Source organism: Petaurus breviceps, unplaced genomic scaffold (assembly GCF_028583685.1).
Source record: "Petaurus breviceps papuanus isolate PSGF00001 unplaced genomic scaffold, PetGlider_PUasm1.0 551, whole genome shotgun sequence".
In the NCBI taxonomy this organism is placed as follows: Eukaryota; Metazoa; Chordata; class Mammalia; order Diprotodontia; family Petauridae; genus Petaurus; species Petaurus breviceps.
Window position 1 is genome coordinate 26,014,869 of NW_027186372.1, and position 21,009 is coordinate 26,035,877.

Below are 21,009 nucleotides of genomic sequence, written 5' to 3' on the forward strand. Positions count from 1 at the left end.
CTATCTGGCTTACTTTGGAAGTGATCCTCTCAAGCCAAACTTCATTACCTTCTCTCTTTTTTTTTCAGAGGAATGTCTTTCCATGGTACTACAATTGGTCTGGCCCCCCTGATGGCCATGTGCTCTGTGTACCAGTCTGGAGGGGTCAACATGGTGAGTCCCATTCAATAAGCCAGGTAGTATAGAAGCTGATTAAATCGTTTCATGAACCAGGAAATCTACATTTCTTCAAACTGGCCTCTATTTTTCCTGTTGGATTGAGATAACTGGCTTCAGCCTCCCAACTCCCTTTCCTGCTTGGAACTACTGGTGCCAATCCCCGCTAGCACCTCATGTCTCAGGTCTCCCATGTAACTCTTCTCTACAGTACTTAATGAAAGAAAAGGAAAAGAAATAGGAAAGCAATTGCCACGTAAGCTAAAAGACTGGGCTCTGGTATGTATTCATCTGAACCATGAATCCAGGTCAATTAATTTAACATGAATTTCAGTTAGATGCTACTCCTGATGGGATAACATTATTCTCTGCCCCAGTCCAGTTCTTCAATCCCTTGTAGAAATATTCAGAACTTACTAGACTCTTGTGTATGTTCTAACCAAGGAGCTACAAGAACTGTTCTTATGCAATAGTGGTTTTGATAAATCCTCTAGGAAACCATTGTCCTCAACTGAGGTCTTCTTCATGAGATTGTGTCGGGGGTTCACTGTTAATCTTTCAGGGTGATGTCAAGGAAAACAGCTAGGACCTAGTACAACATATCCTATGGCAGGTACCCTGTCTCAGGTATAACACTGGTCATAGACCATGTGTTTGATCCAGTATAGAATATCATAAATTCATCCTCTTTAAATTATAAGGAAAAATGACTCCAAAATCACTCCATCATAGGTTCTCAAAGCACCTATTAAATGTCTATGTGTGTGTCAGTAAAAAAAGGCAGAGAACATCTTTAGAGGAGGCCAGGCTATCTATGGGTGATGGCCTAGAACTACTCACCTTGACTGAGCTCTCTCCTTGGCTAGGATCACTCAGAGAATGCTATTGGAGTCGCTGCCACCATGGCCCATGAGATGGGCCACAACTTTGGAATGAGCCATGACTCTGCGGACTGCTGCTCAGCGAGCGCTGCAGATGGGGGGTGCATCATGGCTGCTGCCACTGGGTGAGTCACACAGAACATTGAATGTCTGAGCTGGAAGGAACACTGGGACATGGAATGGTAGAACTAGCAGAGTCCTTAGAACTCAAAGTGATAGAGCTAGAAATACAAAGAATATTAGAATTGTAAAGGACCTTAGAACACAGAATGACAGTACTGGAAGGGACACTAAAACACAGAACATGGAAGGTTAGAACTGGAAGGGACCTTAGAACATAGAATGTAACCTTAAAACAGAATCTTAGAGTTAGAAGAGCCCTGAGAACATAGAATATAAACAGAATGAGATAGGACCTTAAAACTGAGCATGTTAGAGCTAGGAAGGACCTTAGCACTTAGAACGCAGAATGTTAGAGCTTGGGATCTTGGAAACCATCCCTAATTTTATAAATGAGAAAACTGAGAGCAGTTTGGCTAAGGTAACACAGCTAGTCAGTGGCAGGACTTAGACTTAGACCCAGCCTCCTAACTAAGAAGCCTGTAAGGATGGAAGCTGGGAGTAGGCAAGTAGGACAGTGGCCAGCATTCCTCAGTGTATCTTAAAGACTCCTGTAAGTTCTTTGTTAGAACTCTGGGCAGAGGGATCTCAAAAGTCATTGTGGAGTTCTGGGACTTGTGGCCGGAAGTTGAAATGTGCATAATAATATAATGTAATTATATACAGCCTTTTCCCACCTCTGATCTCATTCCCTCCCCCTCCCCATTCTCTTAACTTTACATATGAGAAGAATGAGACAGGTGTAGGATCCAAGGCCCCAGAGCTCTTTAAGTAGAAGAGTCACTACATGAATCCGTGTAGCCTGATTCCAAGTCTGGTGTCTTTTTTACAATGCTATGCTGTGGCCTAGAACGCAGGTGACCTTGGTTCCCATCTTGGCTCTCTCCCTGTGTCCCTGCTTCTCCTGGCCTAGGGTCATCTTTACAAAGGACAATCATAGCGCCCGTCCTTCCTGTTATAAGGTGCCAATGAGAAAATAAATGTGACAGCACTATGAAAACTACAAAAAACCCCATAAAACTACAAAAACTGAGTGTCAGCATTATTGTGACCTTATCATGATATGGTGATTTGGGGTGTTTGCCAACATCAACCAGGGTATGAAGTAGCGTCAGGAGATCAGGTTCTATCAGGAACACTGCTGTGTCCCTCAGAGAAAGAGCAAGGGAGAAGCATTTACAGCCGCATAGGGGAAGGACTGAGGGAGGCTTAATTTCATGGAGGGAGCGAGTGTCAGCCATGCTTGTTTGCTCCCCTCTGAAATTCACTTCAGTAGAGCGTCTTTTGGGCCTGGCAATATAAATATTTTTTAATGTTTATCACTATCATTAGTATTTCCTTTTGGCATCAGTAGCCAGCAGCACCCTATCCCCTAGAGCTCCTTTTCCCCCAAACAGAAGCTATTCCTTGTAATAAATAAAAGCAGTCAAGCAAAGCCAAGCTGCATGTCGGCTGGGTCTGAAAATCATTGTGTCATTGTCTGTCTTCTGGAATTGTGATTGATCTTTGCTTCGATTAGAATTTGGAGGTCTGGGGCAGCTAGGTGACAAAGTGAATAGAACACTGGCCCTAGAGTCAGGAGGACCTGAGTTAAATCTGGCCTCAGATGCTTGATACTTACTAGCGGTGTGACCTTGGACAAGTCACTTAAATCCAATTGCATTGCCTTCTCCTCTCCAAAAAAAATAATTTGGAGGTCTTTTCCAGTTGTTTTCCTTGACAGAATTATAGTCACTGTGTGAATTGTTTACCTAATTTTGCTCCCTTCATGATAATCCATCATTGACAGCTCATGCTTTATGTTTTGGTACCTCTCCTTCCCTCCCATCCCCTGAAAGCACTACATAGGCACATATTTTCACTGATTTATCCACACCCTCTTAATCACCACCCACTGATTTATCCACACCCTTACCTATTTATGAGGTAACTGGCTGACTAGAGTTAGAGGTATGCTCTATGACCATGTAACAGAACAGAAGAGTCTGGTATGGCCGTTGAATTGAGCCCATGATGTTGGCCTCATTGGTATGGTCTAGTTGACTTAAAGCATTCTTCTTTATTTTTTTGCTTTTTGGAGGGCAATTGGGGTTAAATGACTTGCCCAAGGTCACACAGCTAGTTTTTGTGTTACGTGTCTGAGGTCAGATTTGAACTCAGGTCCTCCTGACTCCAGGGCTGGTGCTCTACTCACTGCACCACCTAGCCACCCCCGACTTAAAGCATTCTTAAATAGTTAAAAACAAAACAAAACAACTACAGTGGTTTCCAGTTGCCTTCCTCCTCAATAAAGTTCAGACTTTTATGTCTTATTTTCGGAGCCACTCATAGTCTGCTTCCCCTCCAATCCCCCACCTGATGGTTCTGAACCCTCTCACTCATGTCCCTTCCCTCTATGGACTCTGCGTTCCTAGCAAACTGGACTATGTCGCTTCCCCACAATGAACACTGCCTTTGCCACCAGGCCTTTGCTTATACTATTCCTTTTCCATCTATGCTGGTGGAATCCCTGCACTTGTTTTAAGTTAAAGCCCAACTTAAACACTATCTTTTCTAGCTGGGTAGCACAATGGATAGAGCCCTGTTCCTAAGACAGGAAGATCTCAGTTAAAATCTAGTCCCAAACACTTACTAACTATGTGATCCTAGGCAAGTCACTTAACTTCTGTCTGTCTGTTTCCTCAACTGTAAAACGAAGATCATAATAGCACCAACCTTCCAGAATTGTTGTGAGGATCAAATGAGATATTTATGATGGGCTTACCTGGCATATACACATACCGTAATTAGTGTGTGTTCACTCTGAGGCACCACTTCACACCTATCAGATTGGCTAATATGACAGAAAGGGAAAATGCAAATGTTCAAGGGGACGTGGAAAAATTGGGGCACTAATTCATTGTTGGTGGAGTTGTGAACTGATCCTGCCATTCTGGAAAGCAATTTGGAACTATGCCTAATGGACTGTAAAACTGTGTATACCATTTGATCTAGCAATACCACTACTAGGTCTATTTCCCAAAGAGATGAAAGAAAAAGGGGAAAAGACCTATTTGCACAAGGTTATTTATGGCAGTTCTTTTTGTGGTGACAAAGAATTAGAAATCAAAGAGATTACCATTATTGGGGAATGGCTGAACAAGTTGTGGTGTATGATATTGTGATGGAATACTGTCATGCTATAAGAAACAACTAACAGGATGGTTTCAGAAAAAAAATAACTGCCTGGGAAGACATATAAATTAATGCAAAGTGAAGTGAGCAGAATTGTACAGAGTAATAGCAATATTGTATGATGATCAACAGGGAATGACTTTGCTATTCTGATCAATACAATGATTGAACACAGTTCCGAAGGATTTATGATGAAAAATGATATCCACCTCCAGAGAAATAATTGATGGAGTCTGAATGTGGATTGAAGCATATTTTTTCACTTTCTTTATTTTCCTTGTTTTTTTATAATGTGACTAACATGAAAATATGTTTTGCATGACTTCACATATATAATTGATATCACATTTCTTGCTTAGATGGGGGAAGGGTGGGAAGGAGGGAAAGAATTTGAAACTCAATAAAAAAAAAGAATGTTAAAGAAAATAATGAATTTAAAATAAAACAAATAAATGCTTGTTCCCTTCCCCCTTTCCAAGAAACCTTTCCTGATCCCTCTTTTCTATAATGATTTCCTCCCTCTGACCTCACATAAACCCTTTGTTTTAATATCTCTCTCTAACATACTTATTTTGTAATGCTGAATATTATGACTCTATGTGTTTATGTTTTTATTCCCTCATTAGACTGTCAGGGCCCTGACAACAGGAACTAAAGCCTATGTAATAATAATAATTATTAATAATAGCTCAAATTTGTACAGGACTTTAATGTTTACAAGGTGTTTTATATGCAGCATCTCATTTGATCTTTACAAAGACCCCTTTAGATAGGTGCTATTATTACTTCTATTTTACTGATGAAGAAAACGAGACTCAGAGAGGTTAAATAAATAGCTTAGGGTCACAAAGTTAATGAATATCTAAGGCAGGATTCAAGTCCATGCCTTCCTGACTCCAGATCCAGTCACTGTCTACTGGGCTATCTTGCCTTTCCTTTAAACTCTCTATCTCCTTCAGCAGCAGAATGGAAATTTTCTCATAGTAGGTACTTCCTAAATATTTCTTGAATGAATGAATTGGTGAATAAACTTCTGGGAACTCTTTTCTTTTTGACTTGTTCATCAGTTCTAAGGGGAGAGCAACCTCCTTAAAAGGCTTACAACTGCTGAGACACACAAAAATCTGTAACTTCCATGCATAATACTGATATTGCTGACTCTGATTTTCAGATACCTTCTCTGGTGCTATATGAAGCAAAGATGAGGCTAGGAACACCATGCTGTTGTAGTCAGATGTTCTAGTGTGGATCTGAGGTCTCAGTGATTTGGAGGTTCCCTCCAGCAGTACAGATCATAGGCGATCAATTAGTACCCACCCTGTGCTAGTCTTGGCTTTATTCTCCCCTAAGTTTGACAGAGGGGTTCCATCCAATATGCCAAAGACCTCCTCACTTTCTCATGATGTGGCCAAGAAAGCAATATAACACAGGGACTGTCTATAGATTATCCCCCAATCATCATAAGATGGAAAATCAAACCTAAACCAGCCCAAAGGGATGTAGGAAGCTTAAAATATGAGTGCAGAATTCTTAGATGGACTCATACAAACAGACTTATGCCACATATTCTCTGCCATGCTGCTGCCTCAGCTGGTGGGTTCATGCCAGCTTTGTGTTCCTTCCTCTACTAGGCACCCCTTTCCCAAGGTGTTCAACCGGTGCAACAGAAAGGAGCTAGACAGGTACCTACAGTCAGGAGGTGGCATGTGTCTTTCCAACATGCCAGATACCAGGACACTGTATGGTGGCCAGAGGTGTGGAAATGGGTACCTGGAAGATGGCGAAGAGTGTGATTGTGGTGAGGAAGAGGTAAGGCCTTGGTGCTGGAGGGAAAGAGAAAGGGAATGTGGTCATGAGGGGAGAAACAAGGACTTTTGAGACTGTTTAAAACTCAAGGGGAAAAAAAGGATACTACATTTGATTATTGAGTAACCCCAAAGGTCATGTAGAAACAACCTGGTTTAGTAAAAAGACCATTGAATTTGGAGTCAAAGAACCAGACAGCCAAGCTCTGTGAATTACTATCTCTATAACCTTGGAACAGTCTCTTCCCTACTTCCAGCCCTTGGCCTCAATTTCCTCATCTGTAAAATGAGGGACAGTCTAATACAGTAGACAAAACGCTAGAGTGCTGAATATGACCTCATCGGGCCTCAGTTCGAATCTCTGCTCTGTCACTCAGTGCTTGTATGATCTTGGGCAAGTCACTTCTCTCCTTCTCGCCCTCATCTGTAAAATGTGGGGGGAGGGTGTTGGACTGGGGAAGCATAAATTTCCTTCCTGTGAAGAAGTTGGACTGGATGATCTCTAGTATCTTCCAACTATAAATATTGTGATCCTAAAGATAGGGAATGAGAGCCAACAGGAGACTTGGTCATCTTTTCATGTCTGAGCTCAGAGATTCTCTAGATAAGTCCTTCTCTGAACTACCACCCTGCCTTTCCCCTACTGAATCCCCTAGCCTCCAGCATAATTAGGATGAGGAAGCTCCAAATGTCAACTGAGAGTTTTATCAACTTGCTCTCTACATCTTATACATGAGAAGTTCACATCTGATTAGTAAATTAGACCCACTGAGGCCAGGGGGAAGGAGAGATCTACCACAGGCGATCTGCGGACTCACAACATTTTAGGGGTGGAAGGGGCTAGTTTGGCTGGGGTCAATTTTAGTAAGAAGGGAGGTTTCTGGAACAGAAAACAGTAGACCAATTGAGCTATGTCTAGGTGCTGCAGTCCCTGGGCAGTTATTGTGGCCTATGAGTGGATTTAAAGGGGCCCTGACAGGTGTGGACTTCTGGGGCCACATTTTCTGGAGTCTGTGACACATGGATGGAAGAGTGGGGATATGGAAGGGAGGTAAATGGATTTCTGTGTCCCTCTCTGCCCTCATCACCTCTTCCTATCAGCCCTGTAAACATCTCCTGACTCCTGCTCTCTCCTCTAGGAATGCCACAATCCCTGCTGCAATGCTTCTAATTGTACTCTGAAACCAGGGGCGGAGTGTGCACATGGCTCCTGCTGCCAGCAGTGCAAGGTGAGGAGATGGGGCTACTATAGAGAGGGGCAATGGCTCCATGGCCATCTTCCACTGAGGGAGAGAGAATGCATCAGTTGGAAGGGAATGCCAGTGAGCACTGAGTTCATTGCCTTATCTCTAGGTCAGTCTGAGCTCTAACCATCCCAGGGAGTTTCCTTCACATTCTTTAAAACTATAAAATGTGGGGGCGGCTAGGTGGCACAGTGAATAGAGCACTGGCCCTGGAGTCAGGAGGACCAGAGTTCAAATACGGTCTCAGACACTTAACACACACACATACACACACACACAAGCTAGCCATGTGACCTTGGGCAAGTCACTTAACTCCAATTGCCCTCCAAAAAGCAAAAAAATCCCAAACAACCCAAAACTATAAAATATATGGGCTCAGCTTTCTTTGGGAAGCTGGTGGAAGACTTGATTTATCTTCCCAGGAGGAACTATTTTACCTGCCCTCGTGGTGAACATAGAACCCTGAGCAGTGTCCCCCAAGGAAGACGAATGTATGCGTGTGTATATCTATGTGTATGTGTATGTATATACATATATGTGTGTATGTATATACATATACGTGTATATGTATGCATATATGTATTGTATGTGTGTGTATATAAAAAATGGGGCAGAATGCTCGCTGGGGCTTGAGACTTAGTGAACATTGATTGCTAACTACCTGTTGATAAAGATCCTTATCTACCCTAATGCATCTCTGCTCTTTTTCCAAAGTGCGACTGAGGTTTCATTTATAAAGTTAGTTCACAGCCAGTAGCTCCCCAACTCACATCATTATCACCTGTCACATTCAGAGCTCAGGTTTGACAGCATAATGGCCTTTGTCCTCTTCTCTCCAGAGAAGAAAGTATACGCTGCTTTCGTTTGGCCAGAAAGTTGCAGAGAAGGGCATAGCTTTCCCTTGTTTTTTCCAGAGTAGCTCCCAAGATACCATGGATGTCTCCAGGATGGGCCTGGGCCTCCTCAGGTGTATGGAGGTGGGGTTCAACAGAAGGTGTGGGACTCTGACTGATGATGGAGGAATAGGGAGGGGGAGAGATGGGCGCCTGCTCTGCCTAGTACTCCTGGCCACCAGACTGCCACTGGAATCCCAGTAGGGATAAGTCAGGAAGGAGAGTGTATAGGGGCAAAGTGATGTGGGAATAAATACACTGCTGCCTCAGTGCTGTGCACACTCATTCCTACAGTGCATTGCACAAGTGTTCAGTGTCTATCCTTTTCTAAGTTCTCCAGACAACACCTACCCAGTAAGCTGAGGTTCTTCTCCTAAGTCTTTTACTCTTTAATGGATATTTATGCAACACTTGGAGTGTCTATGACTTCTTCTATTTGGTACTTAACTGTCCCATCTCCTTTTTCGGTCTGTCCTTGATGATATTTGTCCCTCCATTGCCCCTTGAATCACCTACAATCTTGATTGTATGAGGTCATGGGTTTCTAGAATCAACAGCCCTGTCATATCACCAGAAGAATATTGGGATTAAAAATGGAAAATCAGAAAAATGTAAAGAAATGTAAAGTGGATGCTGATGACAGGGCCCTTGTGACATGAAAGATAATTCACTTATTGATTTATCCCCTCTTTCCATATGACTCAGCTGTTACCTCCAGGCACTCTGTGCCGTGAGCAGTCCCGGCAGTGTGACCTTCCAGAGTTCTGTACTGGCAAGTCACCTCATTGCCCTACCAACTTCTACCAGATGGATGGCACCCCATGCGAAGGCGGGCAGGCTTACTGTTACAATGGCATGTGCCTTACCTACCAGGAGCAGTGCCAACAACTCTGGGGTCCTGGTAAGGGTTTCCCCTGAAGACATACACCTCCCTTCCCAAAAGGCTGACTCTTTTCCTTTAAATGCCAGGGGTAACATAGCATCTAAGTGCTAAGGGAACATCACAATTCATATGTATGGTACCTTAAGATTTAGGAAACTCCAATCCTTACAACAAACCTGTAGGTAAGTAGTACAGAGGATTTGGAAGTCTTATATAAACTTATTTGTCAAAAGTAAAAAAAAAACAACAAAATAAAATAAGGGTTCTGGAGACAGTGATATGGTGAAGTGAACCTGGAATCAGGAAGAGCTGAATTAAAATCTGCCCTCAGACACTATTAACTGTGTGACCCTGAGCCAGTCACTTAACCTTGCCTCAGTTTCCTCATCTGTGAAATGGGGATAGAAATAGCACCTACCTCTCAGAGTTATTGTGAGGATCAAATGGGATATCTGTTAAACATTTTGTAAGACCTTAAAGTGTTATATCAATGCTAGCTACTGTTTTTATTATAAGAATAGTACAGAGGGGAGAGAACAGAACATAGATTCTGGTAACCTCCCAATACAAACTTAGTGGTGGTAGAGTTTTGTAGAAGACCCTTTCTGAGCTCTCTAGAAGGAGGTTGCCTGCTAAATGTGTTTTTTTTTCTCTTCCCAGGAGCTCGCCCTGCCCCTGACCTCTGCTTTGAGAAGGTGAATGTAGCTGGAGACCCTTTTGGGAACTGTGGGAAGGACATGAATGGAGAACACAAGAAGTGTGCCATGAGGTGATGACTGGGGATAGGACTGACAAAAAGGTCTTTCTAGTCAGCATGCCCAGCCTAGCCCTGACCCCAGGGAAGCTGGCGGCCTCTGTAAGCTCCAGAGGGACCACAGCACCGATGGACGCTGGCCAGCTGCTTGCTTCCCGTTGCTTACACTCGCAGGCCTCTCTTTCTAAACCAGGGCCTGGCAACAGAAGGGAGATGAATCACTGCTAATCTCTTCTCATAATTGGAAAAGCAAATAAACAACGTACAAAACTGTGCTATCAGTCAGCCTAGCTTTCCTTCTTCCCTTAAAGGGGGAGTTTGTCTTGGCCGATTCTCCTGCCCCACTGATACCACCATCACCATCAATAGGAGGCACATCCACTGTCAGGGTACCCATGTATATCAGGGTCTGAAGGAAGAGGAAGAAATGCTAGTAGACCTAGGGCTAGTGATTACAGGAACCAAGGTGATGATGCTTTGACTTTGCTCTGAATAGCCCCTCTCAAGAGAAGGATACTTTGCTCCCCAGCAGGGGGACCTTTCGATAGGGCCAATCTTACTGATCATGGTGAGGGAGGAAGGCTGCTTTGTGGCAACTCCATGCTCCTCCCTGAATTCCACTGTCTTTTTTCTTCATTGGGTTTAGAGATGCCAAGTGTGGGAAGATCCAGTGTCAGAGTTCAGAGGCCAGGCCCCTGGAGTCTAATGCAGTGCCTATTGATACCACCATCACCATGAATGGGAAGAAAATCCGCTGCCGGGGCACCCACGTATACCGAGGTCCAGAGGAAGAGGGAGACATGCTGGATCCAGGGCTAGTGATGACAGGAACCAAGTGTGGCTATAACCATGTAAGTGCCCTTGCCTTGCAGCAGTGGAGAGTGGGTTTCGGGAAGTCTGGGTATATCAGGGATGAGCCTCAGTCTGTCACAGAGTATCGGGGCCAAGGTGGAGAGCAGGGATAAAGTCACCATATAAATCCACCTAACCCCCAAATGCAAGACCTGCCACTGGAAACATGGAGATAGAGGGATTAGACTTCATGCACTTGATATCAGAGAGAAGCTCTAAGGACAAATGAGTGAAGAGTGGTACAAGATAGATCTCACTTCCTAGCACTTGGAGCTGTCCCCTATTCCTGCTGGAATAGGATGACTGAGGGTAATGAAGTCTGTGTCACTCATTACCCTGAAGGCCAAGATAGCAATCCCTCACGACCTTATTGCAAGGAGGGGGGGGGGGGGGGAGTAGGGAAAATGGCTTCTTATTTCTGGTATGAAATATCATTAGATGATGGATATTCCAGTTCTATGGCATTGAACGATGTTGCCAGGGCTTTTTGGATTATTCTATTTCCTACCAATTGCCCTATTGTTTCTGTTCATTTAGAGCTGACCCCAGCCACCACCATGACAGTACATTTGTATCACAGTTTATGTCTCTGAAAGACCTTTCATGTACAGTGGTCCAAGCAGCCATCACTTAGCTTCATTTTACAGGTGAACTGCCTTATGCACTTACATACTCTCACCAGCGTGTCACCACTTGGCACTAGTTCTGTTTACCGCTGAGGAACCTTGCTTGTTGCTTCGTGTGTGGAGACCACTGGAGGCTCAGAACTGTACTATTTGGATAGATACTATCTGTAAGGACTATCACCACAGCTCTCGGCATACTAATAGTGCTTTGTGGAGATAACCTGCCTCTGCCTTTGCCCTTGACCACCCTCTTCCTCCAATACACTCACAGCTTAATACTCATTCATTCACTCTGAAAGTGGAATAAGCTGTTGTAGCGGCAAGCACCCCAGCGTCCCCAGGGTGTCTGCCAATACAGGTTCTTGGATCTGCTTTGTTAAAGGAAAGCAACTCAAAATGGGTTAACAAGCTTACTTTAATCAGTCAAACATATATCATTTACCTCATTCAGGGGAAAAAGTTCAGCACCCCGAACTTCAAAGTATACAGGCAGAATTATCAAGACAGAAACAGATCAAGTAGACAGCTTTCCAAACTGTCCAGCCATTACATCCATACCAAATCAACATCTGGGTTTTTCAAAGCTGGGGGGCTCTCAACAACGGCTTCCCAGAATCCATATCAAATCACAGAACACTTCTCAAAGTGAGCCCCAAAACAAAGCTACACATCAGGGCTTATATAGCCTTCTCCTGGCTCAGAGAATGTAATAACCTTCTGGACCCACTGGCCAATCAAGAAGTATCTACTGAAAAACAAGCCTCCCACCCCAGGCTCCAGGTGCACTCTAGCCTAGGAGCAGGGAAGATCTTACAAATTTACATTCCCATTACAGCTGTAAGGGTCCACACATGGAAGTCTTTTTTCTCTCATTCTTCTCCCTAGTGTTGTAAATCCTCTCCCGTCATGTACTTAATACCTAACCCACATTCCATTCTCTGTGGCTTGTATTTCCCTGATCCGGAACCACAATACAGATACCCAGGGGTAGAATCTTGCAGCAATGTGCTTGCTGAGTCAGGTTCACTAGCATCATCTTTTATGGCCTAAGGGATGACTGATGACTGCTGATAGCCTTGTGGACACTGAGCATGGCCCTCTGCCGTCTCCTGAGGGAATCTTACAATGAAGAGATGGAATCTCAGAGAGGTGCAGCGGCTTCAGTCTTGATAAAGACAAGGCTTAGAAGCCACGGTTCCTGATTTCCGGTTTATGGATGACTCAGTTCCTTCTTCTCACAGATTTGCTTCGAGGGACAATGCAGGAACACCTCCTTTTTTGAAACTGAAGGTTGTGGGAAGAAGTGCCACGGCAATGGGGTAGGTCTTGGCAGACGTCCCTGTGACTTGTCTTCGATTTGTTTTCATGGGGATGGTGGGTGGTGGGGAGGCTGGGGGGGGGGGCGGGCATTGTTCTCTGTGGGAAACAAGGTTCTCCCCTGAGGCATGGGTTTGAGAGACTCTCATGCCTCCTGTCTTCCCACCACAGGTCTGTAACAACAAACAGAATTGTCATTGCTTCCAAGGGTGGGCGCCACCTTTCTGCAACACAGTGGGCCATGGAGGCAGCATCGACAGCGGGCCCATGCCCCCCCAGAGTGAGTGAGACTCCCTCATCTTTGTCATTGCCTGCGTTCTAGGACAGCGAATGGAACAAGTGGGGAGGGAGGAGTGGAAGGCCTCGGACAGCTCGTGGCAGTACTGATATTATGCTCCCTTATTTTTCTCAGGCGCTTCTTGCCTTAAGAGGACTTTTTTTCCAGCTTGGTTTCTTCATTTTCTCCCTGGCAGGTGTTGGCCCTGTGGTAGCTGGAGTGTTGGCCGCCATCTTGTTGCTGGGTATCATCCTTCTAGCACTCTATTACTGCAAAAGGCGCAGGCTAAGCCTGCTCAAGCCCTCAGCTCTCCCTTCCCAATGGAGACAACCCTTCAGGTGAGATGAATGTCTTGAGCTCTCTGCTCATACAGCCACTACCCTAAGGTAGATCTACATCACCACACTCCTGGGCTAGTATAATACCTACCCCCTAGCTGATTTCCCTGTCTTGATTCTCTCACCTTCTAATGATGCGTCCTTTAGAAGTCTGACATTATAGCTGGACTTTTTGGGGTCATTTAACCTCTTCTGGATTTTAGAGGTTGGAGATAAACCAGTTCTGGATAATGGGCTAGAGCTGGCAGGAATCTAGACCAGGTAGAATTGTGATGAACAGTTCTGGTGCCTGGAGCTGGCAGCATAGAGCAAACCCTGCGGGGAACCACATGAAAGGTTCCCTCAGATCACCAGTCTGCAAGGACGTCTTGGCATTTTGCATAGCCATGCCAAGCCAGTTCACCCACATCATCTTTTATAGCCCGGGAAATCATTAGTGATTGCAGAGTTGTGGGTATGCTGTATTTCCCATCAATGGCTATCAGCCTTTCCCTGGGGTCATATCAGAGGTATAATAAGTTCTGTTCCAGGTCCTCTTCTCTTCTCTCTCTATACTGTTTCACATGGTGATCTCATCAGCTCCCATAGATTTAATTACCCTCTCTATGCTAATGATTTTCAAATCTACACTTCCTGTCCTAACTTCTCTGCTGACCTTCAACCTCAAATCACTAACTGCTTTTTAGACATCTTGAATTGAATGTCTAGTAGATATCTTAAATTCAGCCTGTCCAAAACTGAACCCATTATCCTTTCCTCTAAATCCCTCCCCATCCCCCATGCCACACATACCTTTCTTATAAGTAGAGAGAGGATCACCATCCTCCCAGTCCCTCAGACTTGCAAATTAGGCATCATCCCAGATTTCTCATTATCTCTCACCTTCCCATAACCAGTGTGTTGCCAAGACCTGTTCATTTCATCTCTCTGATATGCCTTCTTCTCTCTGCTGACATTACCATCACTCTAGCTCAGGCCTTCATCACCTCACACCTGGACCACTGTAATAGTCTGCCCGCTTAAGTCTCTTCCCACTCTGATCTGTCTTCCATTTAGCACTAAAGTAATTTTCCTTAAGTTTGGGTTCAAACATGTTACCCCCCCTACTTAACTTAACTTAATTCCATGGTCCCCAAGTTGCCCCCAGGATCAAATAAAAATGTTCTGTTTGGCATTCAAAGCCCTTTATAACCTAGCCTCCTCCAAACTTTCCAAGTGTTCTCCTACTTTACTCCCCAACATGTACTCTTTGATCCTATGGCCCTGGCCTCCTGACTCTTCCATGAACAAGATGGTGCCTCTTGACTCCAGGCATTTTCTCTGGTTGTCTCCCATGCCTAGAATGCTCTCCCTTCTCAACTCTGCTTACTGACTAACCTAGGTTCCTTTGAGTCCCAGCAAAAATCCCATCTTCTAAAGGGAACCTTCTTCAACCCCTCTAAAGTCTAGTACCTTCCCTCTGTTAATTATTTCTTATTTATCCTGCATCTAGTTTGTTTATGTGTACACACACACACACACACACACACACACACACTCACACATTTGCTTGTTGTATCCCTCATTAGATTATAAACTCCCTGAGGACAAGGTCTGTTTCTTGCCTTTTTGTGTCCCTGGCACTTAGCACAGTACCTGGCACCTGGGAGGTGGTTAATAAATGTATATTGATTGATTGATAATTACAGTTTTACATAATTTCTTTTCCCTTTTAACCATGAACAATAATAATTAATGCAAAATTTTCTGATGCAGAGGCTTTGATTGAAAAGTTAAATTAAATTAAATTTTATACCTGTGTACCCAAGTCCAGGCTTTCTGCTAGATTCAGTCTTGAGGGAAGAAAAGTATTGCGGGGAAGGTGAAAGCCCCAAAGAAATTTGTGATGCTTTCCATCTTCGGAGGGCCAGGCCCATGTATCTTTCTTAGGCCAGACTATGGAGAAGGGACTGGAGGTTGGTGGGGTGGGTATTAGGAACCATGCAGAGGGGAACAGAAGCTCCTTCTTTTTGATTAGGGTACAAAGGAATGTAGGGGAGGGGAAAATCTAGACACACTGATTGCAACTTGGAACCTGAAGGGACAAGATTGTCTTTGATAGTATCTGTGGTTACATGCTTCCATCTTTTTCTCGTTTCCAGTTGCCCCTTCAAGGTGACTCAGAATGGTGGGACTGGTCATGCCAACCCAACTTTCAAGTTACAGACACCCCAGGGAAAGAGAAAGGTAGGTCCTTTGTATGCTTGGGAAACCTTCATCTTCTCCCCATTTCTGCACCCTCCCAGGACCATCTATATTGTATATATGCAGAATTTCCCCTTTGCTTTTCTCTAGAGTTCTTGGGGAGGAAGTAGGAGGGGTTACAAATAGTTCTATGAACAAATTTTACTTAATTGGCCTAAAAGTTATGCCTAGTTATGGCATTCTTGGAAAAGACATATTTGGAAAGACAAGAAGTTATCTGAGCGTCTCTAGTTGATCAGGAAATTCTAGAGTTAGAAGCATCTTCCAGAATTCATCTTGCCCATCATCCTACCTCTGGTCCTCCATCCCAATGGGATATATAGGAAGGCAACTAATATGTAGGTCATTCAGGCACGGGATATGGATATCTTATCAATGTTCTGTGTTTTACCTCCTATGTAGGTCACCAACACACCTGAAGTTCCACGCAAGCCATCACAACCTCCCCCCAGACCACCTCCAGACTACATGCGTGGTGGGTCTCCACCTCCCCCTCTCTCAGTACACCTCAGCAGGGACATCAGGAACTCCCCAGGGGCCATGACCCAAGTGGAGAGAAAAGAGTCTGCGAGAAGGCCTCCCCCAAGCCGGCCAGTGCCTCCAGCTCCTAATTATACTGCTACCCAGGTAAGAGTTTGCCCACCTTACAGTGTGAGACCTGGAAGGGATCTGAACAACCTTCTAATTTTATAGATGAGCAGCCTAAGACTTGGAAAGCACAAGTAACTTGCCTAAAGTCATACAGTTAAATGTAGGCTGCAACATAGATGTTTACGCAGATAGCATCGGCACACCATAATCTCAGCAGCTCCCTCCCCCATCACCACCAACTGCAAAGGACTTGGAACAAAGAACCTATGGATTAAAAAAGTGCCTGTTTCATCAGATTGTGCTAGTGATGCCCTCTAATGAGAGGACTGTCTAATGAGGAAAATCAGGCAGGGATACCAAGGTTTCTAAGGAAGTGGCTGCTGCTGCCCTGAAGCTAGTCTTTCCACCTTTCCTTCTGGGCTTCATTGTTTATTTCTTCCCCTTTCCCAAGACAAAACTACTCGGTCATATTCCTGTTGCCTCAGTCACCTAGGGTTTCTTGGTCCAGGTTGTACAGGCTGGGATTTACAGACAGTTCTAAGCTAGGGGAAGACATGGAAAAAGAAGGGAAAGAAGTAACAAAGGAAAGACAACATGAGAAAGAAGAAAGGAGGGAAATGGTGAGAAGAGAAAGGAGAAAGCAGAGTGGGGATAAGAAGTTGGGAGAAGAGAGGAAAAAAAGAAGCAGAAAAATCATGGAAGAGAAATAGATGAGTAAGGAGGAAGATAAAGAAAGGAAAAAAGAAACTGAAGAGAGAAATTGTAAGCCTATCATTCCTAGAAACCCATACAATCATTTCTTGATGAGGTAAGAGCCAAGGTCACCCCATGTTGCCCTCTGGCCCTGAGCACCAGGTCAAGGGGGTGGAAGAGAAAGGCAGAGTAAAAGGAGTTCAGATGTACAGTGATGTCTCTGGACGACAGGAAGAAACAAACAAGCAACTTCAGCAGCCATCTCCTGCTCCCAGTTGACAAGGCTCCTAGCAGGAAGAAGGAGCAAACAAAACCAGGAAGGGACCATGAATCCGTGTCAAATAAATATCCCTAGTGCCCAAGCACAGAGATCGTTTCCCTTCACATCAGGGGTGTTTACTGAGACAGAGACTCTGAGCACAGCTGGGTTAGATGTCCTTGGGCAGGCTTCCAGTCAAGATGGTAGAGTGAGAAGTTATGAGGAAGTCAACGTCCTCACATTCCCTAAAAAAAAGAAACGCCAAAATGTGGGGGTGGTCGTTTTAAAAAAACCAAACCACATGATAATAAAAATTTACCACAGAAGAAATGAAGGACCAGCACAATAAGTAAACACAATACCACAAAACACCACAGAGCAACTAAAACTAATTAAAATCTCAGAGACAAAAGAAACAATACAAGATATCCTGACATCCTTCAAAGGGTAAATGCCACTATTAATTTAATGAGGAATTTCCATGTTAAGAAAATTGCCAGGGGTGGCCAGGTGGCTCAGCGAGTAAGAGCACCGGCTCCAGTGTCAGAACGACCTGGAGATCGAATCCCGGGCTCAGACACTCAGCACCCACCCAGAAACACCTGGCCGTGTCACCTTGAGCAAGTTACTTAACCCCAATTGCTTAGGGGTGGCCAGGTGGCTCAGCGAGTAAGAGCACTGGCACCGGCTCCCGTGTTGGGATGACCTGGAGATCGAATCCCGGGCTCAGACACTCAGCACCACACCCAGAAATAACTGGCCGTGTCACCTTGAGCAAGTTACTTAACCCCGATTGCTTAAAAAAAAAAAATTGCCAGAACAAATTAAAAAGAATTTATAGAAATTTTTAAGTGAGAGGAAGTGAAGCTAGAATGAAAAGATACTTTTAAAAATCAGGAGAATATGATGAAAGAAAATATGATGAATTTAGAGAATATAATAGAAAAACCTGAAAAGATCCTTATAGAAGCCGTTGACTTTAGACACATAATGGTGGAAAACAGGCACATAGGCAGCATATACAAGTAGAAAAACAAGCTAAGAAGAGAACTCACATATTGAGAAAACTGATAAATATTCAAATACAAGTGATAAGTCTGGAGGATAGGTTAAGGCATACCAATGTCAGGAGTTGCTGACATCCCAGAAAATGTCAAAAAACAAAAATATAAAAGAATCTTAAAACTATATTCCAGGAAATTATTCAGGAAAGCTTTCCAGAATGGAGACAAGTGACAATAGACAAATGTAAAGAACCTACTGGTCCCCCTACTTGGAAAAAACTTATGAGTCAACTTTCCTAGACATATTATAAATGCTAAAACAAGGAAAGAATCCCATAAGAACTGCAGTAAGACAAAAAAGGACATATTCCGAATTACAGGGACAGTAGCTTTCCCAAGAAAGGATGATCAAATTGGAATGTAATATATACACAGATTCATGCTTTTCTTAATAGTGAGTGACGGGTATGTAGCACTTTAGGAGGCTGACACAGGGCTCAGGGAATAGAGCGCTGCACCTAGAATCACATTTGTTGTTATTCAGGTGTATTAATCCTGTCTGGCTCCTTGTGACCCTGGGACCGTACTGTCCCTGGGGTTTTCTTGGCAAAGATTCTGGAGTGGTTTGCCATTTCCTCCTCCAGCTCATTTTACAGATGAGGAAATTCAGGCAAACAGGGTTAAGTGACTTGGCCAGGGTCACACAGGTAGTGTCTGAAGCCAGATTTGAACTCAGGTCTTCCTGACTCCAGGCATAGTGTCTCTATCCACTGAACCACCTAGGTACTGAGTTTAAATCTGACCTCAGACACTTACTAGCTGTGTGACCCTGGCCAGATCACTTAACCTCTGTTTGCCTCAATCGACTGGAGAAGAAAACGGCAAAACACTCCAGGATTTTTGCCAAGAAAACCTCATGGACAGTATTGGCTTGATGTGGTCACAAAGAGTAGTACACAACTGAACAACCGAACAACAAATGTAGCATTAACGTTTGCAAAATACTTTCCAAACTTTACTATGTAATGTGAGTCTCATAACACCCCCACGGAGCAGATACTATTAGTATTATACCCATTTTACACATGAGAAAACTGAGGGATAGAAAGTAAAAAAAAAAGGGGGGGTGGCTAGGTGGCGCAGTGAATAGAGCACTGGCCTTGAAGTCAGGAGGACCTGAGTTCAAATCCAGCCTTGGACACAACACTTATTTAGCCGTGTGACCTTGGGCAAGTCACAACCCCAATTACCCACCAAAGAGCAAAAAATAAATAAATAAACAGTTATTTAAAAAAAGTTAAAAGAAAATACTTATTCATGCTCACCCTGCTAAATGTTAGAAGGGATCTGAAACCAGCTCTTCCTAGCTCCAAGTCTGACACTGTATCCACTATCTCATATGCATGGGCTAGAAATCTAGAATTATCTATCCAGCCAAATTTAGTATACTGTTTGAAAGAAAGAGATGGATAAATGGTAAATTTTTGGATTTTGAACAATTCACAAAACTATATGCATTTCAAAAACGTTATAAAGGCAGCCAGGTAATTGAGTCAGAAAGGCAAGGACTTAAAATAACACTTCTCACATCAAGATAAACTATTTCACAAATAATTGTGAAAACCTTTACCAGCTACTGACTAAATTAAAATTCAAAGTATTCAGCAAACATAAGAGGAAAAAATGTTGGAAAGATATACACATCCCCCCCCACAAGTATACATAGAAAGTAAATAAAAATACATCCTAAGTAAGAAAGAAGAGATTGGTAAGAAAAGCAGAAATTCTCTACATTATATTTATAGATTAGAATTTAACAGAGTTAGTTGTAAATAATGATCATATAATTAAAAGATAAAAGCCATTTGGGTTTTGGTTAAGTAATCTATTACATAATGTCAAGTGAATGAGAAAACTGTAAAATTGAATGAAAGCCACAAGGTACTGGATATAAAAATCCAGGGAATACAATGAAAGGAACACACAGAGACAAACTTGGTCACGTTGAATGTTCATATCAGTTAGTAGAAAAACTCAGCCAGATGAGTCTATGCTTAAATATCTTAGAAAAGAAGCATAATAATATACCAGCAGAAAATAGAAGAGGAAATAATGCAAACAAGTACTAAAGTTAATATAATTGAAAATAATTAAGCAATTGAAATGACAGATAATACCAACAACATATCGATAAAGAATAGGTATATCAATAAAAAAAAGATAATCCCTAATTTCCAAAATTAGAAATGAGAAAGCAGAGATTATAAGACCAAAACAAATCAAAATGATGAACAGAGACTACTATGCAAAATGTTATGCTAATAAATTTGAAAAACTAAAAGACATTGATGTTTATGTGCCAAGATATGCTATTAAAATTATCCCTGCCAAAGTAGAAAATCTATTCTCTTGTAGAAGGAGAAATCAAACTTCACAGAACAAATCCCCTTAATAAAAGGATTTGTCCTGTAAAACTTGGCCTCAGTCAAAAGGCCGTACTCAAGGACCTAGAAGGCCATATCAGGCCTTGAGGCTGCAGGTTTCCCACTCTGACCCTTATTACCCAAGAGATGGAGAACCAAGATTAATCATGCAGATGGTGCCACCAGGCTGTGCCATATGTTTTGCAGCTTCTAGAAGACATTCTCAGTATTCTTTTGTTTATTTGATCAAACCATCTATCACTACCGTTTTCTCTTACTACTAAGACTGATCTCCATTTATCACCAAAGCACCTATATAATCTGGCAAAAGTACCCATGGAGTCCACCTCTCTTCTCTCTTCACAGCGGGAAAGACACATGAGAGAGCTCACCCCTTCCTTGTGCGTGGTAATGCCTTTCTCTAACATTTCTTCTTCTTCTTCTTCTTCTTCTTCTTCTTCTTCTTCTTCTTCTT

The 21,009-nt window shown here is 43.2% G+C and overlaps 1 protein-coding gene across 1 annotated transcript in view; it reads left to right on the forward strand.

Annotated features, from left to right (window-relative positions):
- ADAM19 (ADAM metallopeptidase domain 19) overlaps positions 1-21,009 on the forward strand; it is a 132,438-nt gene that overhangs the window by 105,932 nt on the left and 5,497 nt on the right. Inside the window, exons 10-21 of the mRNA XM_069102491.1 lie at positions 69-153; positions 1,023-1,162; positions 5,963-6,140; positions 7,276-7,365; positions 8,979-9,174; positions 9,817-9,925; positions 10,557-10,761; positions 12,630-12,707; positions 12,877-12,985; positions 13,179-13,320; positions 15,462-15,546; positions 15,967-16,191. Coding sequence (XP_068958592.1) covers positions 69-153; positions 1,023-1,162; positions 5,963-6,140; positions 7,276-7,365; positions 8,979-9,174; positions 9,817-9,925; positions 10,557-10,761; positions 12,630-12,707; positions 12,877-12,985; positions 13,179-13,320; positions 15,462-15,546; positions 15,967-16,191 — 1,642 coding nt within the window. The remainder of the gene's footprint in view (positions 1-68; positions 154-1,022; positions 1,163-5,962; positions 6,141-7,275; positions 7,366-8,978; positions 9,175-9,816; positions 9,926-10,556; positions 10,762-12,629; positions 12,708-12,876; positions 12,986-13,178; positions 13,321-15,461; positions 15,547-15,966; positions 16,192-21,009) is intronic.